This window comes from Nymphalis io, chromosome 2 (genome assembly GCF_905147045.1).
Source record: "Nymphalis io chromosome 2, ilAglIoxx1.1, whole genome shotgun sequence".
NCBI classification, from domain to species: domain Eukaryota; kingdom Metazoa; phylum Arthropoda; class Insecta; order Lepidoptera; family Nymphalidae; genus Nymphalis; species Nymphalis io.
Window position 1 is genome coordinate 11234700 of NC_065889.1, and position 23553 is coordinate 11258252.

General features: G+C 35.9%; 2 protein-coding genes across 2 annotated transcripts; one reads left to right on the top strand and one right to left on the bottom strand.

Annotated features, from left to right (window-relative positions):
* Positions 1-595: 595 nt before the first annotated feature.
* Positions 596-9807, top strand: LOC126775032 (gustatory receptor for sugar taste 64f-like). Its single transcript, XM_050496759.1, has 7 exons — positions 596-677; positions 1567-1721; positions 3117-3308; positions 3647-3801; positions 8934-9096; positions 9480-9569; positions 9754-9807. The coding sequence occupies exons 1-7, from the start codon at positions 596-598 to the stop codon at positions 9805-9807; spliced, it is 891 nt and encodes a 296-aa protein (XP_050352716.1).
* Positions 9808-15493: 5686 nt separating this feature from the next.
* Positions 15494-22174, bottom strand: LOC126773428 (inosine-uridine preferring nucleoside hydrolase-like). Its single transcript, XM_050494386.1, has 8 exons — positions 22046-22174; positions 20542-20637; positions 19703-19802; positions 18893-19061; positions 18470-18586; positions 17157-17293; positions 16536-16722; positions 15494-16080 (listed from the first exon to the last, which is right to left on the bottom strand). Exons 1-8 carry the CDS (start codon positions 22126-22128, stop codon positions 15956-15958), a joined length of 1014 nt encoding a protein of 337 aa, XP_050350343.1. The 5' UTR covers positions 22129-22174; the 3' UTR covers positions 15494-15955.
* Positions 22175-23553: the final 1379 nt, after the last annotated feature.

Consider the following 23553-nt stretch of genomic DNA (forward strand, 5'->3'; position numbering starts at 1 on the left):
CTGATGAATTCAAAAATAAGTGTCGAAAATGAAAAAAAAAAAAAAACTATCAAATATTTTAAATATAACAGAGATATTGAAATATTTTGTTTTATTTCTCTATGTAAAAGCTGTATTTTAAAGGTGAAAATATATCTAATAATAATAAGTGATAATGACATTCGATGCTAATTAAAAACAATTAAAGAGATTGGTATGAGACAAACTTGGTGCAAACCCATCTGAGTAGGTACCACCCACCAACTCATCAGTTATTCTACCGCCAACAGCAATTCTTAGTATTTTTGTGTTCCGGTTTGAAGGGTGAGTGAGCCTGTATAACTATAGACACAAGTGACATAACGCTTTAGTTCCCAAGGTTGGTGGCGAAATGGCTATGTAAGAGTAGTTAATAATTACTTACAGCACCAATACCTATGAGTGGCGGTCATCACTTACCACCACGTGGTAAAAAAAAACTTTCTACAAATTAGTTTTTGCGTAATATTGTATACAACTAAACATTCTAGAAATAGAAGATTTTCTGAACACACCTACCACCAATCTACATCATTTTAGATATCATCTATTTTCCTGGAGATATATACTGTGTTGCATGACTTGTTCAGGGCAAATAATGGCACTTATTCTTAACTTATATGGATTGACAACAAGAACTGTTACAATTACAAGAGTTGGTAAGTAATCGCGTGGAGTAAATACAAGTTTTATAAATTCTTTGAATAATCATCAATTTCGATGTTCCATATCTACCAGGCTACCCATCACGGCATTTTTTGTTTATTAATTGTACATTAATTGAAGCAACTAAGCCATACATTGTAAATTAAGGGTAAATATATATTTATTCTCTAATAAGACATAACAAGTCACTTCTATGAGAAAAATGCAAGAAGTATGTCAATCAAACCAAATTGTAAATAGGATTGAATAATTTGAATGTTTGCAGCATATTTTTTATTCTTCTTGTCCAATTGCTACACAAGCGTTTTCTTCATACGACTGTCAACGAAGTGGCATAATCTAACGAAACAAATTGTTGCATCAGAACTCAAGGAATACTTAGACTTAAGCGTCAGGCTTAAAGGAAATTTTGCAACTATTATAATATTAAGCGTAGCCATCGGTGAGTATGTTCGTGTATTATTATTACCATTTTACTTAGAAATGTTTGTGGTAAGTTTAGCTTGATACAATTGCTACTAAATTTTAAGTGCAATGTTTCAAATATTTAGGCTTTTCTTGAATTATCACCAAAGATTGCGGTTCCACACCTGCAAGCATATATTAATTATCATGCGCTTAATTTCTGTTTATTCAAATCGTGCTCGGTAAAGAAAAACTCGTGAGTAATAAAAATATGATACCTGCATGTGTCAGATTAATTTCTGGTGATAATGGTATATTCACTAACCCTCTGAACCTTATCTTCTGTGTATGAGTAATGAGAAATAAGGATAGATAAAATTAAAAAATATAACAAATTTAGAAGACCCGCTTCAACAGCGCAACCCTAAGGTCTTATTAAGACCATTTATAAACATTTAAAAAAATATTTTATTTCAGTCGAGTATATACTCTCAAGAATCTCTAAGCTGGTTGATGTAAAAAATTGCATTATAGACGATGATAACATATACGAAAAATTCGTTATCGCTTCATATCCTTGGGTATTTGAGCTCGGTTTAACATATTCTCCTGCTGTTGGAACGTATTTATTGGTAATTATAAATGTAATTTAAAAAAAAAAAGAAGAGACAAACTTTGTAATCATGTAACTTTGTTCTGATTTTTTCGTAATTGCATGTTAACTTGTCTGTGATATGATGTCTTACTGATGGTCTATCTCCTTCCTCAAGAGTCATTAACCAACTGTTTTCAAGTGCAAACCCAGGCAACCATCATTGAATTTACATGTGCTTAATTTGTGTTTATAAATTATCTCGTGATTGACGGTGAAGGAAAAATAGCGTGAGGAAACCTGCATGCGTTGCATGAAAATCTGCTACGTGTATCTACTAAACCGCATTGAAGCAGCATGGTGGATGTTCCGAATTCTCTCATCAAAAGAATAGGCCTTAGCCCAGCAATGGGGCATTTACATACTGTTTCTTTACACAAATTATTATTCGTAGATTATGAACACGTTGGCTACAATGGTATGGAACTATTCGGATATTTTTATCATTTGCGTTAGTTTATATTTAACATCAATACAGCAACAAATAAATAAGAAGATTATCTCACGAGACGGTCAAGTAAGTGTTATTTTATATAACTAAAATGTATACATTTAGTGTTCTTAACTTATATACACATTAAAAATACGTACTTTTTTTCTCGCAGTGGAAACCTTCAGAAAGGTACCCGGGTCCCATGAGGGTGAAACCGGGTTATGTGGGATTCTTACCCACTAAAACCACTGCGATGGCAGTCCTTGGCACGATCGGAGAGGCTGCGGGATCGTATTGATATAACGCATCCGCGGCCTCTCCCGTGCTTTGCTCCGCTCGTGGCTCGGCGAAACTCTCCTCAGGGGGTGAAGGTAATCTCACCCCCTCCGTATTCCTCGCTAGTGCGTACGGCAGCGCGAGGCCATCCCGGCTACCGTCCTCCTCAGGGCTGTCTGAAATAGGACACGCTAGGCCCCCACCTCAAGCATCCACGGCTCCAGGGTTACGCCCTATCTTGTAAGCCTCAGGCGTCTGGGCTGTGATAAGGCCGAGACGATGCCGTCATCGTCACTACCGAGCAGGATCGGCCCTTTCCCGTTCCCACTCCGCCATCTCCTTCTGGACCATGACGGTTTCACAGAAGGAGGCTAAGGTGCTCGCAGGGACAGGTCTTGTCCGATTTCACGGACCAGGATCTCCCTCTTCGCACTCAACGCGGGGCAGGCTTCTAACCTATGCTGAGCGGTGTCCAGACCCGCGCCACAGTGGTGACACATTGCATTCGATTCGCGTCTGATTTTACACAGGTATTCTCCAAAACAACCGTGACTGGTCATTACTTGCGTAAGTCGGAAGGTACCTCGTCGCTTTCGTCTCACCCATGCTTCGAAGGCTGGGAGGATCGCTCCGACGACGCGTTTGCGTGAGTTCCATTCTTCGTAGATACACGGTCGTGCCCTGTCGCAAGAGCCCTCCGGTGTTCCCGCCGCTTCAACGCCTCAAGCACACTCGAAGAGGGCGCTCTTTCACTTTTCTGGCGGAGGATGCGGGTTTGTTGATAGACCCTCGCTTCCATATCCGCCAGAATATCCAAGGGCAGAAAGCGCGCTAGGACGGTTTGCACCTATGCGGATGGCCACTCTCCGCTGCTAACTTTGGGTCTAAAACGGGTGTCCCGTAGAGGGCCATCGATCGTACGACACCGGCATAGAGACGGCGAACTTACTCCCTCGTGCAAATACGTACTTATTCTATGATTTAATTAGACATACGCTTATTTTAATATTTTTATTTATTTGTTAATTATGCTATACATCGGTCATTTTTTTTTAAATTCACATACGGACCAAAAGTCAAAATCACTTGTAGAGTAATTTTGAGATATTCATTAAAGATTGTCGGAATATAAAACAACTGAAGTGCTTTTTCATTTATTCGACATTTAAAAATATTATTTTATCATTTTGTTTTAGCATTTACCAGCATCCCAATGGCGGGAATTGCGCGAAGACTATAATAGAGCGACCCGATTGGTTCGTTCCTTTGATGAGGTCATTAATAGTATTGTGTTTACTTCATTTGCGAGTAATCTTTTCTTTGTGTGCGTTCAACTTTACCATCTATTAGGGTAAGTAAGTATTCAACCGTGAAATCACATTTACGATAGTAATTATTTCCTTCTTTGGTACTATTTTTTCTGTAAAAAACTATGTGTATGCTTTTAAGTTCTTCTAAAATAATCTTTTTTTAATAAAATTGGTAGGGGGACTAAGATGTACTATCCCTTGTACCTGTAATTATATACTGACTCCCTCACTCTTGAAACTGAAACACAACCTGAAAAACTGAAACACATAATTCCGTCTAGGTAGGCCACCCTACCTAGACGGGCTTGCAGAAAACTAAACCACCAAGTAAAGTCACTACTATTTGTAAAGGTTATTATATAGATTGACTGGTTTGTTGGTCTGGTAGTTAGCTCATAATGCTTTAGATCTCAAAATTCTGGTGTCAGACATAGACAACATTGGATAGAATTTTCTAATTTATTTTATGAAGAAATTATCAGTAGCAGTTCGAAGCCGGACCGGTCAGCGTGGTTGGTAAATACTTGCCTTTCACGCTGAAAGTTGTGGGTTCGATTCCCACCCAGCACAGACATTTGTGTACATGAACATGTCTGTTTGTCCTGAGTCTGGGCGTAATTATCTATATAAGTATATTTTTACAAAAGAAATGTAGTATTAGAAATCAATAATAGAAATAGGTTTTTTTAAAAAGAGATAAATCAAAATAACTATACAACAATAAATTAAACGTATATCGACACGTACAATTTACACACAAAAATAAAACAAAGAAATCAAAACTGAGGAACTGAAATATTATTTACGAGATATCCGTCACAACCGAGAGTCCAAACAGAAGTGTCTTAAAGCCAGCCTGGCCGGCCGATGAGCTCGGCAAGGCCAGTCCCCGCCACGATGATCATCACGTGATCAAGTCGAGCCGCTAGGCCACGCCCCGTCGGAAGATATTCCACAGTAACAGTAGTATATCAGTTGTCTGGGTTTCATAGCAAATGTCTGCTTAGTTTATGATCAGATGGTCGAGTGTGAGCCAATAATGTACCATGAAGTTTCTTATAACACACTCGCCTCGGAAAACATGTAAAGACGGTTGCCTTGCGCCTTCTCTTTGGTTGTGTCAGGTTGCCGAATCGGAGTACGACAGTTATGGGATAGATAGTGCAACCATGTTTACGTTACTACGGGGGACTATTACATCTCCTATGTAGTTGTCGAGACGTCATTGATATTATCAATATCATTTATAGAAATGTTTACTATCATTACATAGACGACAAATATTGATTATACCGTCATTCTACCGGTTTGAATATTGTGTGAGTCTCCAAACCTTCTCCTCAAGACAGGAGAGGCCTTAGCCCAGCAGTATATAATTACACTAATACTGTCAAATTAATTTGATGTAGTCGATTGATCAATTAACTGCATTAATGATATTTTTTCTTGTTTCAGGCGCATTGAGACTATTAAAAGCATTCCTGCGGTCGAGTGTTTTAATTATTCAAACGGGTTTGTATTCTTCCTCGTATTTTTTTTTATGTGTCCGGGATGGCAAATGACTCTACTCCACCTTATGGTAAGTGGTAGTAGAGTCCAAACGCGACGACGGCCAGTACAGTCGGGAAGAATGTTCTGTACTAGCCGTCACCGCCTTGCCGGCCCGCAAGATGCCTCTTCACGCCTCGTTTGAAGGAACCCGGGTTGTAAGAGGAAACGTGAGCTGGTAAGGAATTCCATTTTTTGATAGTGCGACAAAGAAAGGAGTTGCCAAATTTCTTTGTGCGCGATGGAATTGATGTCACAGTTAGGCGGTGACATCGAGAACCAGCTCGCGTGGACTTAAGAAGGAAGGGGAAAGCAGGAATTAGAGAGAATAATTCCTCAGAGCACTCGCCGTGATACAGTCGATAGAAAGCGCTCAGTGCTGCTATCTCGCGACGTAATTGTAAAGGTTCAAGGGTGTTTGTGACCTTTACGTCGCCAATAATGCCTACTGCACGTCGCTGCAACCGGTCCAAGGCCTCCAGTAGTTACTTAGTGGAGCCATCCCAAAGGTGCGAGCAATATTCAACGCAAGACCGTACCTGTGTTTTGTATAACAGGCACAGTTGTTGCGGCGTGAAAAAACGCTCAGAACTCCGAGTTTTCGTGAAGCTGTTTTTATAATAGCCTCGATGTAATCCCTTGGACTAAGGTCGCAGCGAACGTCCATCCCCAGCATGGCGATTTTGCTTTGTATCATCAGCGGTATGCCACAGAGGGAGGGATGAGGATAAAATGGTGACTTTTTCGCTGTGAGAGCGCATACCTGTGTTTTCTTGGCATTAAACTCAACAAGATTATCAGAACCCCATTTGGCAATGAGCTCTAACGTTCTATCGAGTTTAATGACAAGATTCTCCCGCCTCTCCTCAGTTTCCGCCCGCCCAGCCACTGCGCGTCCGTGGTATCCAAAGAGTGTGGGAGATAGCACAGATCCCTGGGGGATCCCAGCATTCACTACATAGAATTGTGAAGCGCAACCATCTACTAAAACACGAAGGCTACGCTTGTGTAGGAAGCTGGCAATCCAGGTGCATAGCTGAGCAGGCAGACCATATGCCGGTAGCTTGGAGAGAAGACTTCTGTGCCAGACCCTGTCGAAAGCCTTGGAGATATCGAGGCTGACAGCCAACGATTCTCCATGCTTGTCGATAGCTTCACCCCAGAGGTGTGTTACGTACGCTAAAAGATCACCTGTGGACCGTTTTGGTCGAAACCTGTACTGACGATCATTAATTAGACAGTGATCTTCTAGGTAATGGATCAGTTGGTTGTTTAGAATCCGTTCCATCACCTTACAAAGTACTGAGGTGATAGCTATTGGTCGATAATTTGCCGAGTCAGACCGATCCCCTTTTTTGGGAACCGCTTGCACATTAGCTCTTCTCCAAGCCTCCGGCACACATCCCGAAGAGAGAGAAAGTTGGAACAGGCGCGTTAACACAGGAGACAGCTCCGCCGCGCACTTCTTCAGCACAATGGCTGGTACTCCATCAGGACCGCTAGCACGTTGCCTGATTTTGATGTCAGGCATCGTGTGGCCACATGAAGGTATTGTTGGTCGCTGCGCACTACAATCATCGATCACAGAGTTGTCGGCAAAGAGTTTAGCCAGGAGGTCGGCTTTCTCCTGCGGACTGTGAGCTAGCGATCCGTCCGGATTTCTGAGCGGTGGCAGCGAAGGTTGGCAGAAATTGTTTTGCACAGACTTGGTCAGACGCCAGAAGCTACGGGAGCCCCTAGGATGCGAAATAAGGTCATGACCAATCTGTACAATGCGCTGTGCATCCGCTCTCGTGTATGCCTTCCTACAGGACTTGGAATTTTTATTGTAGTTTGCTTTCAGTGAGTCAATGTTAGATACCCCGCTAATGCAGCCGTTGATCCACGCGCGATATGCCGCCTGCTTAGATGATACAGCGTCGGCACATTCACGAGTGAACCAACGGTTACGCGTACCCCTATTGATGAGATCTGAGCTAGGAATGTAGTATTCCATTCCTAACATGATCTCATCAGCAACAGCAGCGGCACTAGCTGTCGGGTCATTCCTACTGCAACGTTCCTTCCAAGGGACTGACGCATAATAATAGCGCATACCGTCCCAATCTGTCGACTTATAGTGCCAAACGCGACATTTGCATACCGCTGATGGCGGCAGCTTGGCCTGTGGCACTTTGGTAGATATAAGGCCGTGATCCGAAGAACCAAGTGGAGCTTGAACCACAACCTGATATTCCACCGTGTGAGAAGTCAGCAGAAGATCCAGTAGAGAAGGCGCTTGCCCATCAATGTCTGGGATCCTGGTGGGCTGATCAACCAGTTGGGTCAAGTCGTGTGTGAGAGCAAAAGCATGAGCAGTTCTTCCAGCATGGTCAGTTTAGAGGGATTTCAACCATGATTCATGGTGAGCATTAAAATCCCCCAAAAACACCAATTCCGCGTTAGGAAACTGCTCTTGCGCAGAATCTGCCAGCCTACTAAGATGGTCAAATAATCGGCTTGTCTCCAAGTCACCATTGTGGGATCTGTAGTGGCACACGTAGACTCGACTCTGACGAACCAGGTCCACACGTACCACCAACATGGAGAAGGAGGGGTCCTCCAAGCAGCGCAATCGGTGACAACAAACATCCGCCCTGACGAACAAGCATACTCCGGCTTTCGCTTTAAAAGATTCTTCTAGCATGTAGCCGGGATAGTTAAGGTAGCTGGTGTCGGCAGGGCGGAGTATTTGCGTCTCCGTGAGAAACAGCGTTGAGGTTAGCGTGGAGTCCTCGGATGTTAGAGAACTTGACCTCAAACAGCGTGGGTATGGTGGGGGTGTGCACCGCTGAACGACCGTTATTTCTTAATTGCGCTACCATTTGGAAAAATAAGGAAAAGATACGTGAAGCGAGCGACGTATTGCCACGATAGGGATGGGCAAAGTATGGAGGCGTGTTTTCCCAAATGGTTGCCAAAAGGGAAAATATACTGATCCGCCTGACGGAAGGGCCCCCGAACCCCCCCGGAAGTGGCCGCCGGGACCCCACTTTCCGGTCACCAACCGGCACGACGGTCCACCCCGAGATTATGCGTGGCTTGGTAGGGCAGCCTCGCGAGCTGGTTAGGCACGCTCGGGCCCCTGTACTATGCCACGGGCGGCCAGCGGAACAGCCGTTTCTTCAGGTCTCCCTGTCCGGCAGGTCAATACAGTTTCCCCCGGCTTCACGACGGACGATTCAACAGCCGTCTCCACTGGACCAACACCCATCGCGGCAATACTCGCTCGGGCACTGGCTGTACGCTGGCTGACCTCGAAACGCGGCTGCAAGCCACTTCACGAGTTTTTCACCATACGTACGGTGGTAACAAGCCAGGCGGATGTTAGCATCCTACCACCAGATGAGCAGATGGTCGCTCAGATATCCCTTAGTCGCCTCTTACGACACCCATGGGAAAGAGAGGGGCAGTGAAATGTATTCTTTCTCCGTCACTGCACGGGTATATACTGAATAAGAAAATATTAAAATTGGTTTTAGACGAATCATCATTATGACATAATCAATTACTGCATATTATTATATATTATGTATTTTATCAAAGCTTATTTATATTAAATTAATAATGAATATTATTTTCTTAGATTATTCAACGGATACGAACATACTCTATACGTCACTTTTTCTTTGATATTCCTTCTCTCGCGTTCCTTGGCGGTTTTGCTCATCGCTGCTCAGGTGCATTCCGCGTCTCTTGTCGCAACTCCATCGCTTTACAACGTCCCATATTCCTCATATGGTACCGAGGTAAGCTTATATACCCATAAATTGTTATATTTAAAACATCATTATATATTTAAAACACAATAACAGTCTGTAATGGAACATATTCCACCACACTGCTCGATTGCGTGTTGAAGAATACAAATGTGGCAGAATTTTATCCGACATATCAAGAAAGAATAACAAGGACAACATCTTGAGAATCTTACATGTATCTTAACTCACTAAACTTCTGCCACAAGTCCTAACTGGAGCGATGGATACACACACAGCGTCGTATAATAAACTAGAAACCTTTACTTCAAAGAGAGAGGAGGCTTAGCTCAGTATTCACAGGCTGTTACGTTACATTACCAAATGAAAAATCTCTGATCAAATAAAATCTTGAAAATAAATCTTTGTTGTAGGTTCAAAGATTCCTTGACCAAATTCATGGTGATACCGTAGCGTTGACCGGTCTTAACTTTTTCTATGTAACTAAGGAGTTGGTTCTTTCTGTAAGTATGAAAATAATGTAATCGTTCACTAGATATTATTAAATAAACAAACATTTCTTTTTAAATTTGAATTTAGATTTTTTTCTTTTTATTGTTTTAAATTAGTTTTTTTCATTTAAGCTTAGCTGTAAATTATTTTTTGTTATATTGTAATGATAATTTGATAATTTATTTTTATTTTTAGGTGGTTGGCACCATTGTTACTTATGAGCTAGTCTTGGTGCAGTTTAATCGATAAGTTGATACTAAGAAGCATTATTAACTACTTTGAAGAACAACAAATAAATTGTATGATACAAGCTATTTATATGATGTATGGCTTTAGAGCTTATTCCCGTTTTGTATGTAAAATTGTGTATAAAAAATGAGACATTTCCTTGACATCTCGTAAAAGAATCAGATCCTCTGTTAGTACAAAGTGCCACAGGAACATAAAAAAATTAAATAAATAGAGTAATAAAGCGCAAATGATATGGTAATAACATTGTGACAGTCTAACGTGTGAGTGTCTGCGCTAATTTGTGCACTATAATATATCTTGCGTAGTTTTGCGAATAGCCACCGTGGCTAAAATCGGTCACGAGGACATCCTAAATATATCAAAAGCAGTACTTTGGTGTTATATTTTTAGTGTAGAGGCCAGTAGTTGAAGTTCCGTTTTATAAATATAAGCTTTCTCTCAAACGCACTTAATATAGATATTAGCTTGGCTATAGTAGGTGGTAGAGCTTTGTGCAAGCTCGTCTGGGTAGGTACCACCCACTCATCAGATATTCTACCGCAAAACAGCAGTACTTGTTATTGTTGTGTTCCAGTTTGAAGGATGAGTGAGCCAGTTTAATTACAGGCACAAGGGACATAAAATCTTAGTTCCCAAGGTTGGTGGCGCATTGGCTATGTAAGCGATGGTTGACATTTCTTACAATGCCAATGTCTAAGGGCGTTTGGTGACCACTTACCATCAGGTGGCCCATATGCTCGTCCGCCTTCCTATTCTATATAAAAAAAAAGGTATACTTACTATAACTATAAAATAAAATTGAACAAACTAAAAAAAGTATTTTTATTTGATAAACTATTCTAAAAATATGTCATTTATATTTATTACTATCTGTACTGATTTAGTGCGGGTAGAATAAGTGTCTAGAAAAAACGTTTATATTGAAGGACAAAACTTCTTGTTTTTTTTTTGGTCCAGAAACTTTTGCAAAGTTTCATCATAATGCATAGCAGACGAACATACAAAGAATCATTCATTTTGATTTATAAGGAGAAAATATTATGTTGGTTATTCTGGCGTTTTAACATTTTCGAGCGTATTTCGTGACAGCTGCTTGAATGTGATTAAAATTGTCTGTTAAGAATTTAAAAAAACAGGCAGTCATAGTGATTGCCGATAAAAGTGAAAGCTTGTAACCGTTATTTTGTTATATTTTTCCAATTTCCACACCTATTGGCATTTCAAATAATAATTCTTACCCTTTTTGTTATACAGCTTTTTATTCATCAAAATACACTTACCTTAATTTAAATAAATAAAATTTAAAACATACTTATATAATTTGTTTATAATTAGTATATTATTGTCTGTAAGTATTCACATACATTTCAATCATTATTATCATCATTAATTTCTACAATACTTAAATTATTTGTACTTTTAACGATTTAATAATATTAACATTAGCATTAAAACGTAATGTAAAAGAATACATTAATAAATAAATCATAAAGAGTAATTCTTGTTCTAATGCTTTAATCTCTCTTGTAATTTAGTTTTCGGGAAGAGTTTTTTTTTATTAAGTAGGTACGCCGACTAATACATTTGTAAGACCATTAGTGGGTTACCATGAGTAGGTGTGGGTGTGGTGTGGGAGTGGTGCAGAGCAACAGAATTTTTAATTTATTATTTAAATACTTATAAGAAAATACGCTTCGAACATAAAAAAAAATATTCAACGATTAAGCTTTGTACGTTTTTATTTCTTTCAATTGTGCTGATTAATCAACGCCAAAATATTTTAAATATTACAAGTATTTATGAAAAGTGGGTAAAATGAATTTATTATTTTGGTTAATAATTTTTGTATTGATGTAAAATAGGTCATTAGATATGTTTAAGTTAGTAATCGTCGAATTGTGCTTTAATAAACGCTTACAGCCTTATATACATTAATTTGCGAATGATTGAAAACATTCAACCATGCTGTGTGTTTTGTTTTTTCAAATGTCATATCAATAAAGACATAAAGAGCGAATCAGTGTTTAACTAAACAGCTGCTTAGTTGATAATAAATAGAGAGCGTCTATTGTTGTATTTTGACTTAAGTTCATAACACTCGTATGGATATACACATAATAATCATTACGTGAAAATCGCGATTATCCAAGTTAAATAGACTGGTATTGATTCAATTATTTGATTGTTGGCCTGTATTCACTGAAATTATTTTATATAACTACCAACGAAAATGGTTTCATATGTACCTTGTGATAATGTATAGTGCACAAAATGTGTTATCGGAGATATAGTTTCTTAATTTTTATTATTTTTTAATAGTTATAAATTGCGTTTCTATCACAAAGGTGACTAGACGAAATCGCCTTAGCGATAAGGCGGCCTATGCACGCTTATAATACTATGAACTATTATTACCTGCATCGTAATAGTCTAATGGTCAGATGGCTACTTTATAAAGCCGCAGGTTTAGAGGTTATTATAATCTACTATATATATCTATATATTGATATTCTACCGCAAAGAAGCAGTACTTGGTATTGTTGTGTTCCGGTTTGAAGGGTGAGTGAGCCAGTGTAATTACAGACACACAATTACACAAAGGACATAACATCTTAGTTCCCAAGGTTGGTGGCGCATTGGTGATGTAAGCGGTGGTTAACATTTCTTACAATGCCAATGTCTATGGGCGTTGGTGACCACTTACCATCAGTATGTTAACTTACCACCAATATGCTCGTCCGCCTTCCGATTTTTAAAAAAAAGGTCATGGGGTTAATTACAATGATTTGGTTTTTTTGTCACCTCTGGACACATTCTGGTCCTATCGGATTACCATCTTCGGATTATAAGAATAAGAGGAATAAAGAATGCACCTACAAATAAATCCTGAGAAACAGTGAAAAACAGTGAATTTATTTATTTTAAACTTGTAACTTTTGTGCGTACATAAAACTGCTGTATAAAATATATAATTATTTTTGGCCAGTGTCAGTATTTACTCGTACTAAGAATAGATAGTTTTGAACTCAAAATAATTTCCTGTTAAATTTTATGAGACATTTTAATAGACTATTTAATTCGAACTATCTGAGAATTAAAAAAAATAACCGCACCCTTATAGTTTTCGCTAAATAATTCAACTGGACCGAAGAAAAACTCTTGAATATTTTAATTTAATTTAAATTAATAATTTAATCAACATTTTCTCCTGATAAGATTGCATATATTAAATTATAGCCCATAGTTTGAACTAATACATTGACTTTACATAGTATAATGACGTAATAACAGATTAATAACATTAGAATTTGAATGATAATTTTCGATCAAATTCATGACATAAATAATATTTCTATTTGGGATGAACTATTCTTTCATTCAAAATTGCATTCGATGTGATGGAACCGATTGTTGTGAAATTTTAAGCGAAAATGAAGATACAAGTACGAATGGAATCCAAAAGAGCGAACGTACACTGTTGCCTGTAATTGTATGTCGTATGGATTTCGTGCAGTCTTTGTTCCAATTTGGAAATGAATTCGACGAAAACGACCATACGCGGCCAATCCTAAAACGTTCATTTAAATCGAAAAGATACTACAAGTAATACGTCATAAAATTATTCGTTTTAATGAAATAATAAAACGGTTGCCCGATTTTACGACAATCATAAAAACTTTTTCAGTATCGCTAAGAGAAGGCCCAGTGGATTTGTGACAAAAATTCGATGATTGTGAAAAAATTATTACACATTTATAGACTATAATGATTACTTTCGAATTATATATTTATTATATTGTTACTTGGTAAAGCAGCAATGCTTTGTATTGTTTTGTTGAAGGGTGTATGCGAGCCAGTGTAACTACAGGCACAAGGGACCATAACATCTTAGTTCCTAAGGTTGATGGCGCATTGGCAATGTAAGGGATAGTTGATATTTCTTGATACGCCAATATCTATGGTCGGTGGTAAGCACTTTAAATCAGTTGGCCTACTGCCAATTTACCTGTTTGATACAAAAAAAATATCTTTATTTTTTAAACGAAATATTGCTAAACTAAGGTAAGGAACTAATCTTTTCGGCCTTTAGCAGTCATATATTAATATAATATTTTTTATATAAATAAGATTGTAAAGAAATAAATATATCTGCCCAACCTTTCTCCGGTCGAAACATATACTTCGAACACTCTTCATGCTTGAAAAGGCTTTTGTTCATTTGTTATTTATAGTACAGTAATTTACTGACTTTCAAAAAGACATTATTTGAGTATTTATATTCAGGGAAAGAACGATTTATGTCTCATTGCAATAGATATTGTCGTAGATATTGAGCCTTATTTTGTTGTTAGCAATAATACGTGGCAGAACTACAATGTTTGCTATCACTTTTTCACGTGTCGGGATAAAAATAATTGCAAGTGATACAGTTCTACCAAATCGGATTAAGAGATTGTGTACAACACTATCGAATTGTAGGTAAATCAATGAGAGGTTATATTGTGAGAGCAGATATAACAATCAAAATAATATATAAAATAATGATAATAATAAATGATACATAAGTTAGAATAGTATAGTATCCAATAACTTTAACTTCTATGTGAATCAAGTTTGCCAATTAAATATCTTCTTACTTTTAAATGTTCCTTAGCGGCTGGTTAGTTAAACATTGGTTTCTGTCTTTATTGATTTGACATACGAAAGAAGAAAACACGGGTTTAACGAATAGTCTATACGATATTAGATTTTTTTTATAGTATAAGCAAGTGGACGAGCTTATGGGCCACCTGATGGTAAGTCACCAACGCCCATAGACATTGGCATTGTAAGAAACGTTAACCATCGCTTATATCGCCAATGCGCCACCAACCTTGGGAACTAAGATGTTATGTGCCTTGTGCCAGTAATTACACTGGCTCACTCAACCTTCAAACCGGAACACAACAATACCAAGTACTGCTGTTTTGCGGTAGAATATCTGATGACTGGGTGGTACCTACCCAGATGAGCTTGCACAAAGCCCTAATACCAGTAATATGTACCCTCATCTGTTATTTCATGATGACAAAGATTATATGTTAGATAATATACATTCATAAATCGCAAATGGTAATAATTACCTGCTAAACAACGTTAATAAGTAAATTGATAAAAAAAGTTATCGTTGATTTTAATGCAAGATAAAATTTCGTATTTAATTTACGTCCACATCCCCTGCTTGACTAAGACCTCCTCAAGGATTTCCACGTAAGCCGATCTTGGTCTGACCGTATCCAACGGTTTCCGCGACCTATACAATATCGTCAGCCTTACCACGCCGCATCTTGTAAAATGACTTAAAGATTTTCATCTAGTAAAACGCGCACGCGGGTGTCTATCCATTAACCGTTATGCCCCGGCTTTAAAAAAGAGAAAATATATAACTTTCTTATCAATAAATGAAAATTTACTAATAAGTAAATTTGTTAAAACGATAAATACACTTGTTATTACCGTTCACTTTATATTAATACACATTATTCATTGCAAGCGCCATCTGTTACACTAAACTAAAACTGCGTAATACCATTGCTAAGGTTATGTGGCAACGTGAAATAAAATACAATATTTTTTCTAGATGTCGCTCGATGTCCATTAATATTATTAGGTTTTTATATCGTGATTAGAAGAAAAATCAATATAAATAATAAAACTGTTATTCCATGATTTTGAGCTTAGACATACAAAAGTGTTATATTAAAAAAAACATTTATGGCGATTATTGTTAAGTTTTTCTTGATACTTAAAGTACCCATTGCCTCTTTAAAGCCTTTCTTGAGGAGATATTCGGATCTCTTATATTATGTATTTTAGCATTTTACTTTAATGTGGGTTGGTATATACTTGGAACGTTTTTATTCGAAACGTGCAGGTTTCCTCGCGTTATTTTCTACCTCATATTACCGTCTAACACGAAATGAATTATTAATAATAATTAAGTACATAAAAAAATATTAAGCTTGCCTAAAAAGCTCATAATCATCAATTAAGATAATTTTAATTCGTGCCTTTCTGGCACACCACAAAGCCAAGAATTGAAATTAATATCGTATATTTATTTTTGTTTGTCACACTATCACAATTAAATGTTTTATAAATATTATTATTCGAGAGCAAATATTTCTAATAAAAATTTTCTATATTCTTCAGTCTTCACGGAATAAGCTATTCTTACGTTGGCCTTTTCTTTTTCCACGAAGGTATTTGTATTAATACCTCTGTTATCACCTGTAAATTAAATATGCATTAGCAATTTTTGAGGTAAAACCTTAAAATATTTTAATGTAAGAATCCCCCTAAATTCTAAATTATAAGGCATTAGGCAAATAACTAAATTAAACATGGAATTTGTCAGCTTTCTCGAGAACGAACTCGGCCTATTAGCAAGTTTTTATATTAATAAAAATTTGCTTCGTGTACAAATTAATATGTGTGTTGAATTTGATAATTTTTTAAGCATAATCTTTACATTTATCTTGTTGGAAAGCCCAATAATTGTAAATTATTTGAAATAAAAAGACTAAATATTCCTTTAACTTTTGGTGGTTGCTTCTCTTAAATAACAATAAGGTAACATTAAAATTTTGGAGAGAAGGATTGGGAATTATTCCACCACACAACTACAGTTAAAACTCCAATTATAAAACGAATAGAATATAGAATATCAAAACATGAAAAAGTACCACATAATATAATGTCGTTTTTAGAGAACTTGTATTCATCCACTAAATCAGGTTTAATGGCTATGGCGACTGTTGCAGGGTCGAGGGCTTCCCATCTATCTCCTCTTCTCAAAGAGATCTTTTCATACAAATTTTGTGCTTTCATGATATCAGTATTGATTGCTCCCAATACTTCTTCTCTCCAAGTCTGAAAATTTTGAGAAACTGTTTTAAAATTATATATTTACTCATCCTATAAATAGACTATTGTACATAAATACTTTACAACAGGAAGGCCCTACTAGGAAACTCCTTGTCGTGCAAACAAATACGGAAGCTACACAAAAATAAATAGTGGGAAAAACATACATATGGAACAGAGGAAATGTAGCTCATATCTGTAAGGTCAACTACTTGCAGTGATCACTGCACCAACCAGCAAGATAGCTTAAAAATATAATATTTCACGGGGGTTTAACGTTACGAGCACACACAGAAACAGTACTCAATACCTAGTCTTGAACTTATTCGAAAAGCTTCTTTATGATTACTCTAGTATAATAAAATAAATCTAAAAATTATCTGCTCTTATCAGTTCAGTGGCAAATATTTTTAACTTTAACCAAAACTCTTAAAACAAACCTTTGAAAAATTCAAATAGCGCTTCGTTTGGGAGAACGGAAATATTGTCACTTTATCTGGTGTTGCGTGTTGGGCAATAACGTGATATGCTTCCACGTCCATGTGTGCATTGAACTCTGCATTTGATATATCTTCACCTTAAAAATGTAATATTAAAGAATTATATTTGGATTATTTAGGTTCCTGCATATTCGTAACTTATAAGGCACTCTCAAGATAATAGTTGTGTAGCAATTATGTCGCTTTCTATATATTTTTGGGTTTGGCTGAATGATGTGATTTACAATAGGTACCAAGAATATTTTAAGAGACATAAGCTCTTTACGCATTTACATAATTAAACTTAAATATCACATATTAAGAATAAACCATCTCGATTTAAGATCAATTCATTAGTCTATACGTATTTCGGATTATTTTTTATTAGTATAAAAAACCTTTCCTAAGAATGGCTAAATGAATAATATTTACATTACGGACTTTATCGGTTAAAACGGTATAATTTAAATAGTTGTATCCAGTGCTTAGATTACTTCAAAAAAACACATATATAATTATATATTTAAGACTTAGAGTAAGGAAATGAATAGTGTATTCGTGTGTGCACACTAGTTATATAATATATTTTTTCACTCGTTGTCCTAGATGGGTGACGGAATACGTTATATAGCGACGTGATGCGAAATAATGTGACTAGATAAATACAGAATAGGACACTACAGAGTAGAAAAGACAAACACGGTTCATTATTGTTTCAACAATGGGCAACTTTACTGCGTTACTACTCAAAATTTCATACTTTGAATACTTAGTTACACAAAAACTTTGAAAACAAAAAGGAAGACAACAAATATCAATGTATTTTGAGTGATATAAATATCATATTCATCATTTATATGTGTCGCACTGCGTCGGGTTTCGTTGCAGACTAATTAAGGCGACAACGTCGGTCACACACACATAAGGACTACTTGATATTTGCGTCACGTGAAGTCACGTCACGTCGCATTACCGCGTTATATTTGTTGCTGTGAAAGTTCTGTGGTTAGATAACAGTTTCAAACTAGTATTTTTTTAGATTTTCCTAAAACCAAAATTATAGGTGTGGATTTGTATTAAGGATAACTGACTGACTATAGTGGTCAAAAAGCGCCCGTAGGCACTGTAAGAAATATTACCAATCCCTTACATCGCCAAAGCACCATCAACCTTGGGAACTAAGATGTCCCTTGTGTCTGTATTTACACTGGTTTACTCACCCCATTAACCGGAATAAAACAATACTATTTTCCTTGCTTAATTCTCATACTTACTATGTATGTGTCCAGCTCCAATGTACAAATGTGATAATCGCTTAAGAAAGTTGGGGTCCAGCTTAATAGCCAATGCAACGTTGGTGAGTGCACCTAATGTAATAATTGTTAGTTGACCTATAAAAAAATCGTGATATATAAATAGCTTATCCACTGTAAATAGAATTAAAAAAAATCTTGACCAATGTTTTAACTTGGACATGAAATAAGCCAAGTCAAATTGGTATAACAAATGTTACAGTTAATTTCCTTTTCGGAAAAACAACAATCATCATTAATATCAAATTATTTTAAATTGGTACCATACTTTTTTGTATCGTCATAATGTCGCGTGAAATATTTTAATAATTATTAATTTTCTGGTTAATCTACGTGGAGTGATAATTTACCTTATAGTCTTATGTATGTTAAATCTATGTATACCTTCATAAGTCTTGGATAATTCAATGAGTGCTGAGATTGCATCTTGCTCCTTAGCAGGTATAAGGTCCGATAATACTTCACCTATATCACCCAAACCATCTTTTCCGTAATATTCCCCAGCATCAGGCGTCGTCACAAGCGAAGATTTTGAACCTCTGTATATAGGAACCTAGAAATTTTTAAATATACATTTGATCTAAATTCACTGCAGAAACTTAAAAGTATATTGCTATATTTAACAAGACCATTGCGCCGCAAAACGTTGTAGTAATTTATGTCCGCAGAATTACTGCAGAGTGCCTGTCCAGAAGGGCTAGCATAAGGCACGACCAGAAACTAATCTGCAATCCTTTTGTAGTTTATACATCAGAATGCAGTGATAATGATAATGATCAGCAGTGCTGTTCTATAGGAAGTCGGTAAATGTTGAAAACTCCTTAAAATTTAGTAATTATTACAGACAATGTCGTATATCAGGATGGTGTTCTGCGTTTGTCCTTACAGAATAGCTCTACTATTTAGGAAGTTAGCTATGTGTAAATACAATACATAATATAAGTATAAATAGGAGTAGGTATAGGGAAGTCATGCACTTTAAAATGATGACTGCATTGTCAAGGTCGTTTCAATAAAAGATGAATGAAATTCAACGACTTCTATTTGATGTATACGTTTTACGTAACGTATACATATATAATGGCAATGTAATGAATCGTTAATATTTCTTACAGCACTAATTTCTATGGGCGGTGATGACCACTTAACATAAGCTTTTTTTATAAACTAATTAACTACTTGTATAATACTTACGTCCTGTCTTTTAGCGACTTTTAGTATTCGTTGATTATTTGTACATACGTTGTTTTCATTTGTGTTACCATTTCCAGTTGTTAAACCAATTAGTTTAGGCCTAAAAATTAATACCTTTGTATTTAATATGAGTCAGTATTACATGTAGTAATAAACATATGTCCAATTTCTTTGCATAATTTGCATGCTTCTTTTTTAATTTTTAAGTCACGAAGGCTGCGTTAATAGAAAAGATTGTCAAGTGCTTGATCTGTGCTGGCCCCTTTTATTAACTTGCTAGCTTATAAATCTGCCGAGATCCTGAGATCAGAGACTCGAGCCGATAAAAAATGCCATACAATACTGTGCCTCTGACACATGAAGTCTTAAGTCCAGTGGTGTTATTTACGATTGTGTCTGATTACTGTCCCATTAAATTATCAGATGGAATAGAAAGTGAATTTGTGTTTGCTCACACATTCGTGTACTTAGTTGGCTAGTATCCATTTTATAATTACCTCTATGAAGGAAATTATAATAACATTTATGCATCGATCTCAACTCTTAAGGAAAACATTTAAAGGTTATTATACCGAGTTTGCTCTATTAAGTGGGGGGGGGGGGGGATACAAATGACAAAATCTGATACATGCTGGTTTTCTCGTGATTTTTCCCTTCACCACTGAGCAGACGAATTATAAAAACACAGTAAGTAGATGCAAAAGTAATGGTGGTTGCTCAAATTTGAAACCAACATCTTTGGCCACCCCAGTCGAATCAGTAGGAACGTTTCAATCGATTCTTCGTTCCTTCAAAGGCATTTGACTCGTTAACCAACAACAATTAAAAATATTAATTACCCATGAAAGTGCTTTTCATATAAGAGTGCCAGAAATATTGCCATCGCATCATCACCGCCTGCATCGTTGTCAATAATTATTTTTGGAGAAGAATCTCTGAAAAAGACACAGAAACGACTTTAATGTTTCAGAACAAACATAATATAACTAGCAAATATCATGGAAATCGATTAAAGCTGATTTAATGCAGCGCTATCTAGCAGCTAATATATTTAAAGGGCAAATTATATTTACTTATCATTAAAATTTTTCTATTAATTTATCTAATATTTGACAGTGTATCTAATATTTCACAGCTAAATATTAGATAAATTAATAGAAAAAATTTAATGATATCGAAGTCTATGATATACCACAACGCATAAGTTATCCAATATTAATATAATAACTATTTATAATAGTAACAATGACAAAAATTTATCCGAATATATGTGTATAATTTATGTGGAAAGGTCAAGCTCAGGTTACGGTTAGCTATAATAAAATCACGTTTCCCAAAATGAATAAACATACAGTAATATTCTGAACAAGATTATATAAGCGATAATAAGTTAGTATTGATATTAAACATATATAAATGTCATTGACCGAGTTTCTTGATTATTCTCCCTAGATATGTTTATATCGAATTGGATTGAAAAGTTTTTGTAAGTCTATTGTAATAAAGTATCAGATATTAAATGCAATACGGTTACAACGAATCAAGTAAAATAACCGTCTGCACTTCCCATTTTATTTAGCATACTTTATATAATATTTAAAAAAAATGGCAACCGTTATATTTACCGTTTTAATTTACAGTCAGCAGTTAAGTCTTTATTTTATTATTTCTATAACTATATATTCTATAGTGATGATTTTTCGTCGTGATTACAGAAAGTTGGTCATAATTGTGCTTATAATATAATTAATAAGGGCTTTTATATTATAGGAATATAAATTTAACTATAAGAATTCAACATCATATTGAATAATCATCTAATTTCCTTATTTTCCTTAAATCTACAAGTATAAATTGATCATTAAATAGCACCACTTATTAACCGCATTATTTTTATGTTTTTTACTAGCTTTCCCCGCAGTTTTGCACGCGTCATAATTCAGAATAGCCAATAATCATACCAAATTCCAAAGTTCCTTCAAAAATGAAGGGCTTTCATACAAACTTTCACTAGCATAGGCTTAAAGATGTCTAAATCTATTTTCTAGCCAGTAGTTTTGGCTGTGCTTTGATATGTCAGTTAGTCAGTTATTCTTTTATGTATATAATATGTCATCATAAACTTGTATGGATTGTCAGATTTTAAATCTAAATAGAATCTAAATCAAAAATTGTGAACGCAGCATCCGATTTAAAAACAAAACTCTTTTAGGTTAGGTTAGGTGTTGTATAACTTAAATCAAATGGGTCAGCCATTATATTAATAACACAATCGCTAAAATTATTATTAGCTAAAAGTCTTTACAAATATCCGGTGATCATTATATTTAATTAAAAACTTACGTAACAGAACTACAAGTCACCGTACATATTAAGTCCACTAAGAACACAAATACGTAATATTTAAGCATTTTTATTATCACCATAACAAGAACACTCAGTACTACGTCTGATAAGACACTGAGTTAAAATATCATTACAATATGTATTGAGCGTGTTCGCATCAATATAACATAAACGCTTATAAAATTAACAGGACTATAATAATAAATATAGAATAGTGAAATTAATTTAAATAATCTGTAAAACGAGATTTGAATGCTTTTGTGAATGCAACTCAAACAAAATTCAGTTTCTTACCGGTTCTTATCAGTATATATTATTCATTTTATATGATAAAAAGTCTACTTGAAGCCTTGATGGTATCGTAGATATAAGACGTGAATCTTAACTGATGATTCCAACTACAAATCAGGCTAAAAAAACCTGGGCAAGCACTACTAAGTTTTAAGGTGCTTAATTTGTGTTTGTGTTTCTAATTCAACTCGTACTCGGTGGTGGAGAACATCGTGAGGAAATCTGCATGTGGTAGATAACCTGCCACGTTTATCAACCAACCCGCATTGGAGCAACGTTGTGAAGTAACCTCCAAAACCTTATCCCCAAAAAAAGGAGAACAGGCCTCAGCCCAGCATTTACAGGCTATAACTTTACTATTTGAACAAAGTATATTTAGATTTCGATAAAAAGGGTGGACTTAGTTGAAGAACGTGGAAAACTTTATTTAGAAAAAAAAATACATTTTTCTTACAAAATATCATTCTCGTGACGTGGCGTGGTTGGTAGATACTTGCCTTTCACGCCGAAGGTTGTGGGTTCAATTCCCAGCCCGGACAGACATTTTGTGTGCATGAAAATGTCTGTTTGTCCCGAGTCTGGGTGTAATTATCTATATAAGTATGTATTTAAAAAATAAAATAGTATATGTAGTATATCAGTTGTCTAGTTTTCATAGTACAAACTCTGTTTAGTTTGGCATCAGATGGCCGTGTGTGAATAATGTTCCAAGATATAATTATTTTTTTTTATTATTATAATTGGTCTTTAGTATTTGTATATACACCTATATACTATTAACGTATTAATTGTTACTGAGTTACTGATATCCCTTGCTCACACGCGCCTTGAGGCGGACTGTCAATACCTCATGAAATATATCAAGATGAGATCATAGACAATTTTATTACTTTTTATAGTTTTGACATATTCCTAACAGCAATGTGAAACATAGAAATAGATTGCTATTTAAATAGTGAAAGAAAATCGTGACATTGGCCGACTATTTTGCGCTAAACTAGGAACATACAGGACAGCAAAAAAAACAATATATATATATTTATTTTTTTTCTTTTGTAAATACATCGTGAGGAAACCTGCATGTGCTGGATAACTTGCCACGTTTATCAACCAACCCGCATTGGAGCAACTTTGTGAATATATTTGTGAAAATATAGTAAAAAAAATAGATTCTTTCATAAAAATCGAACTGGTTGTATATTTAAATTCCAATT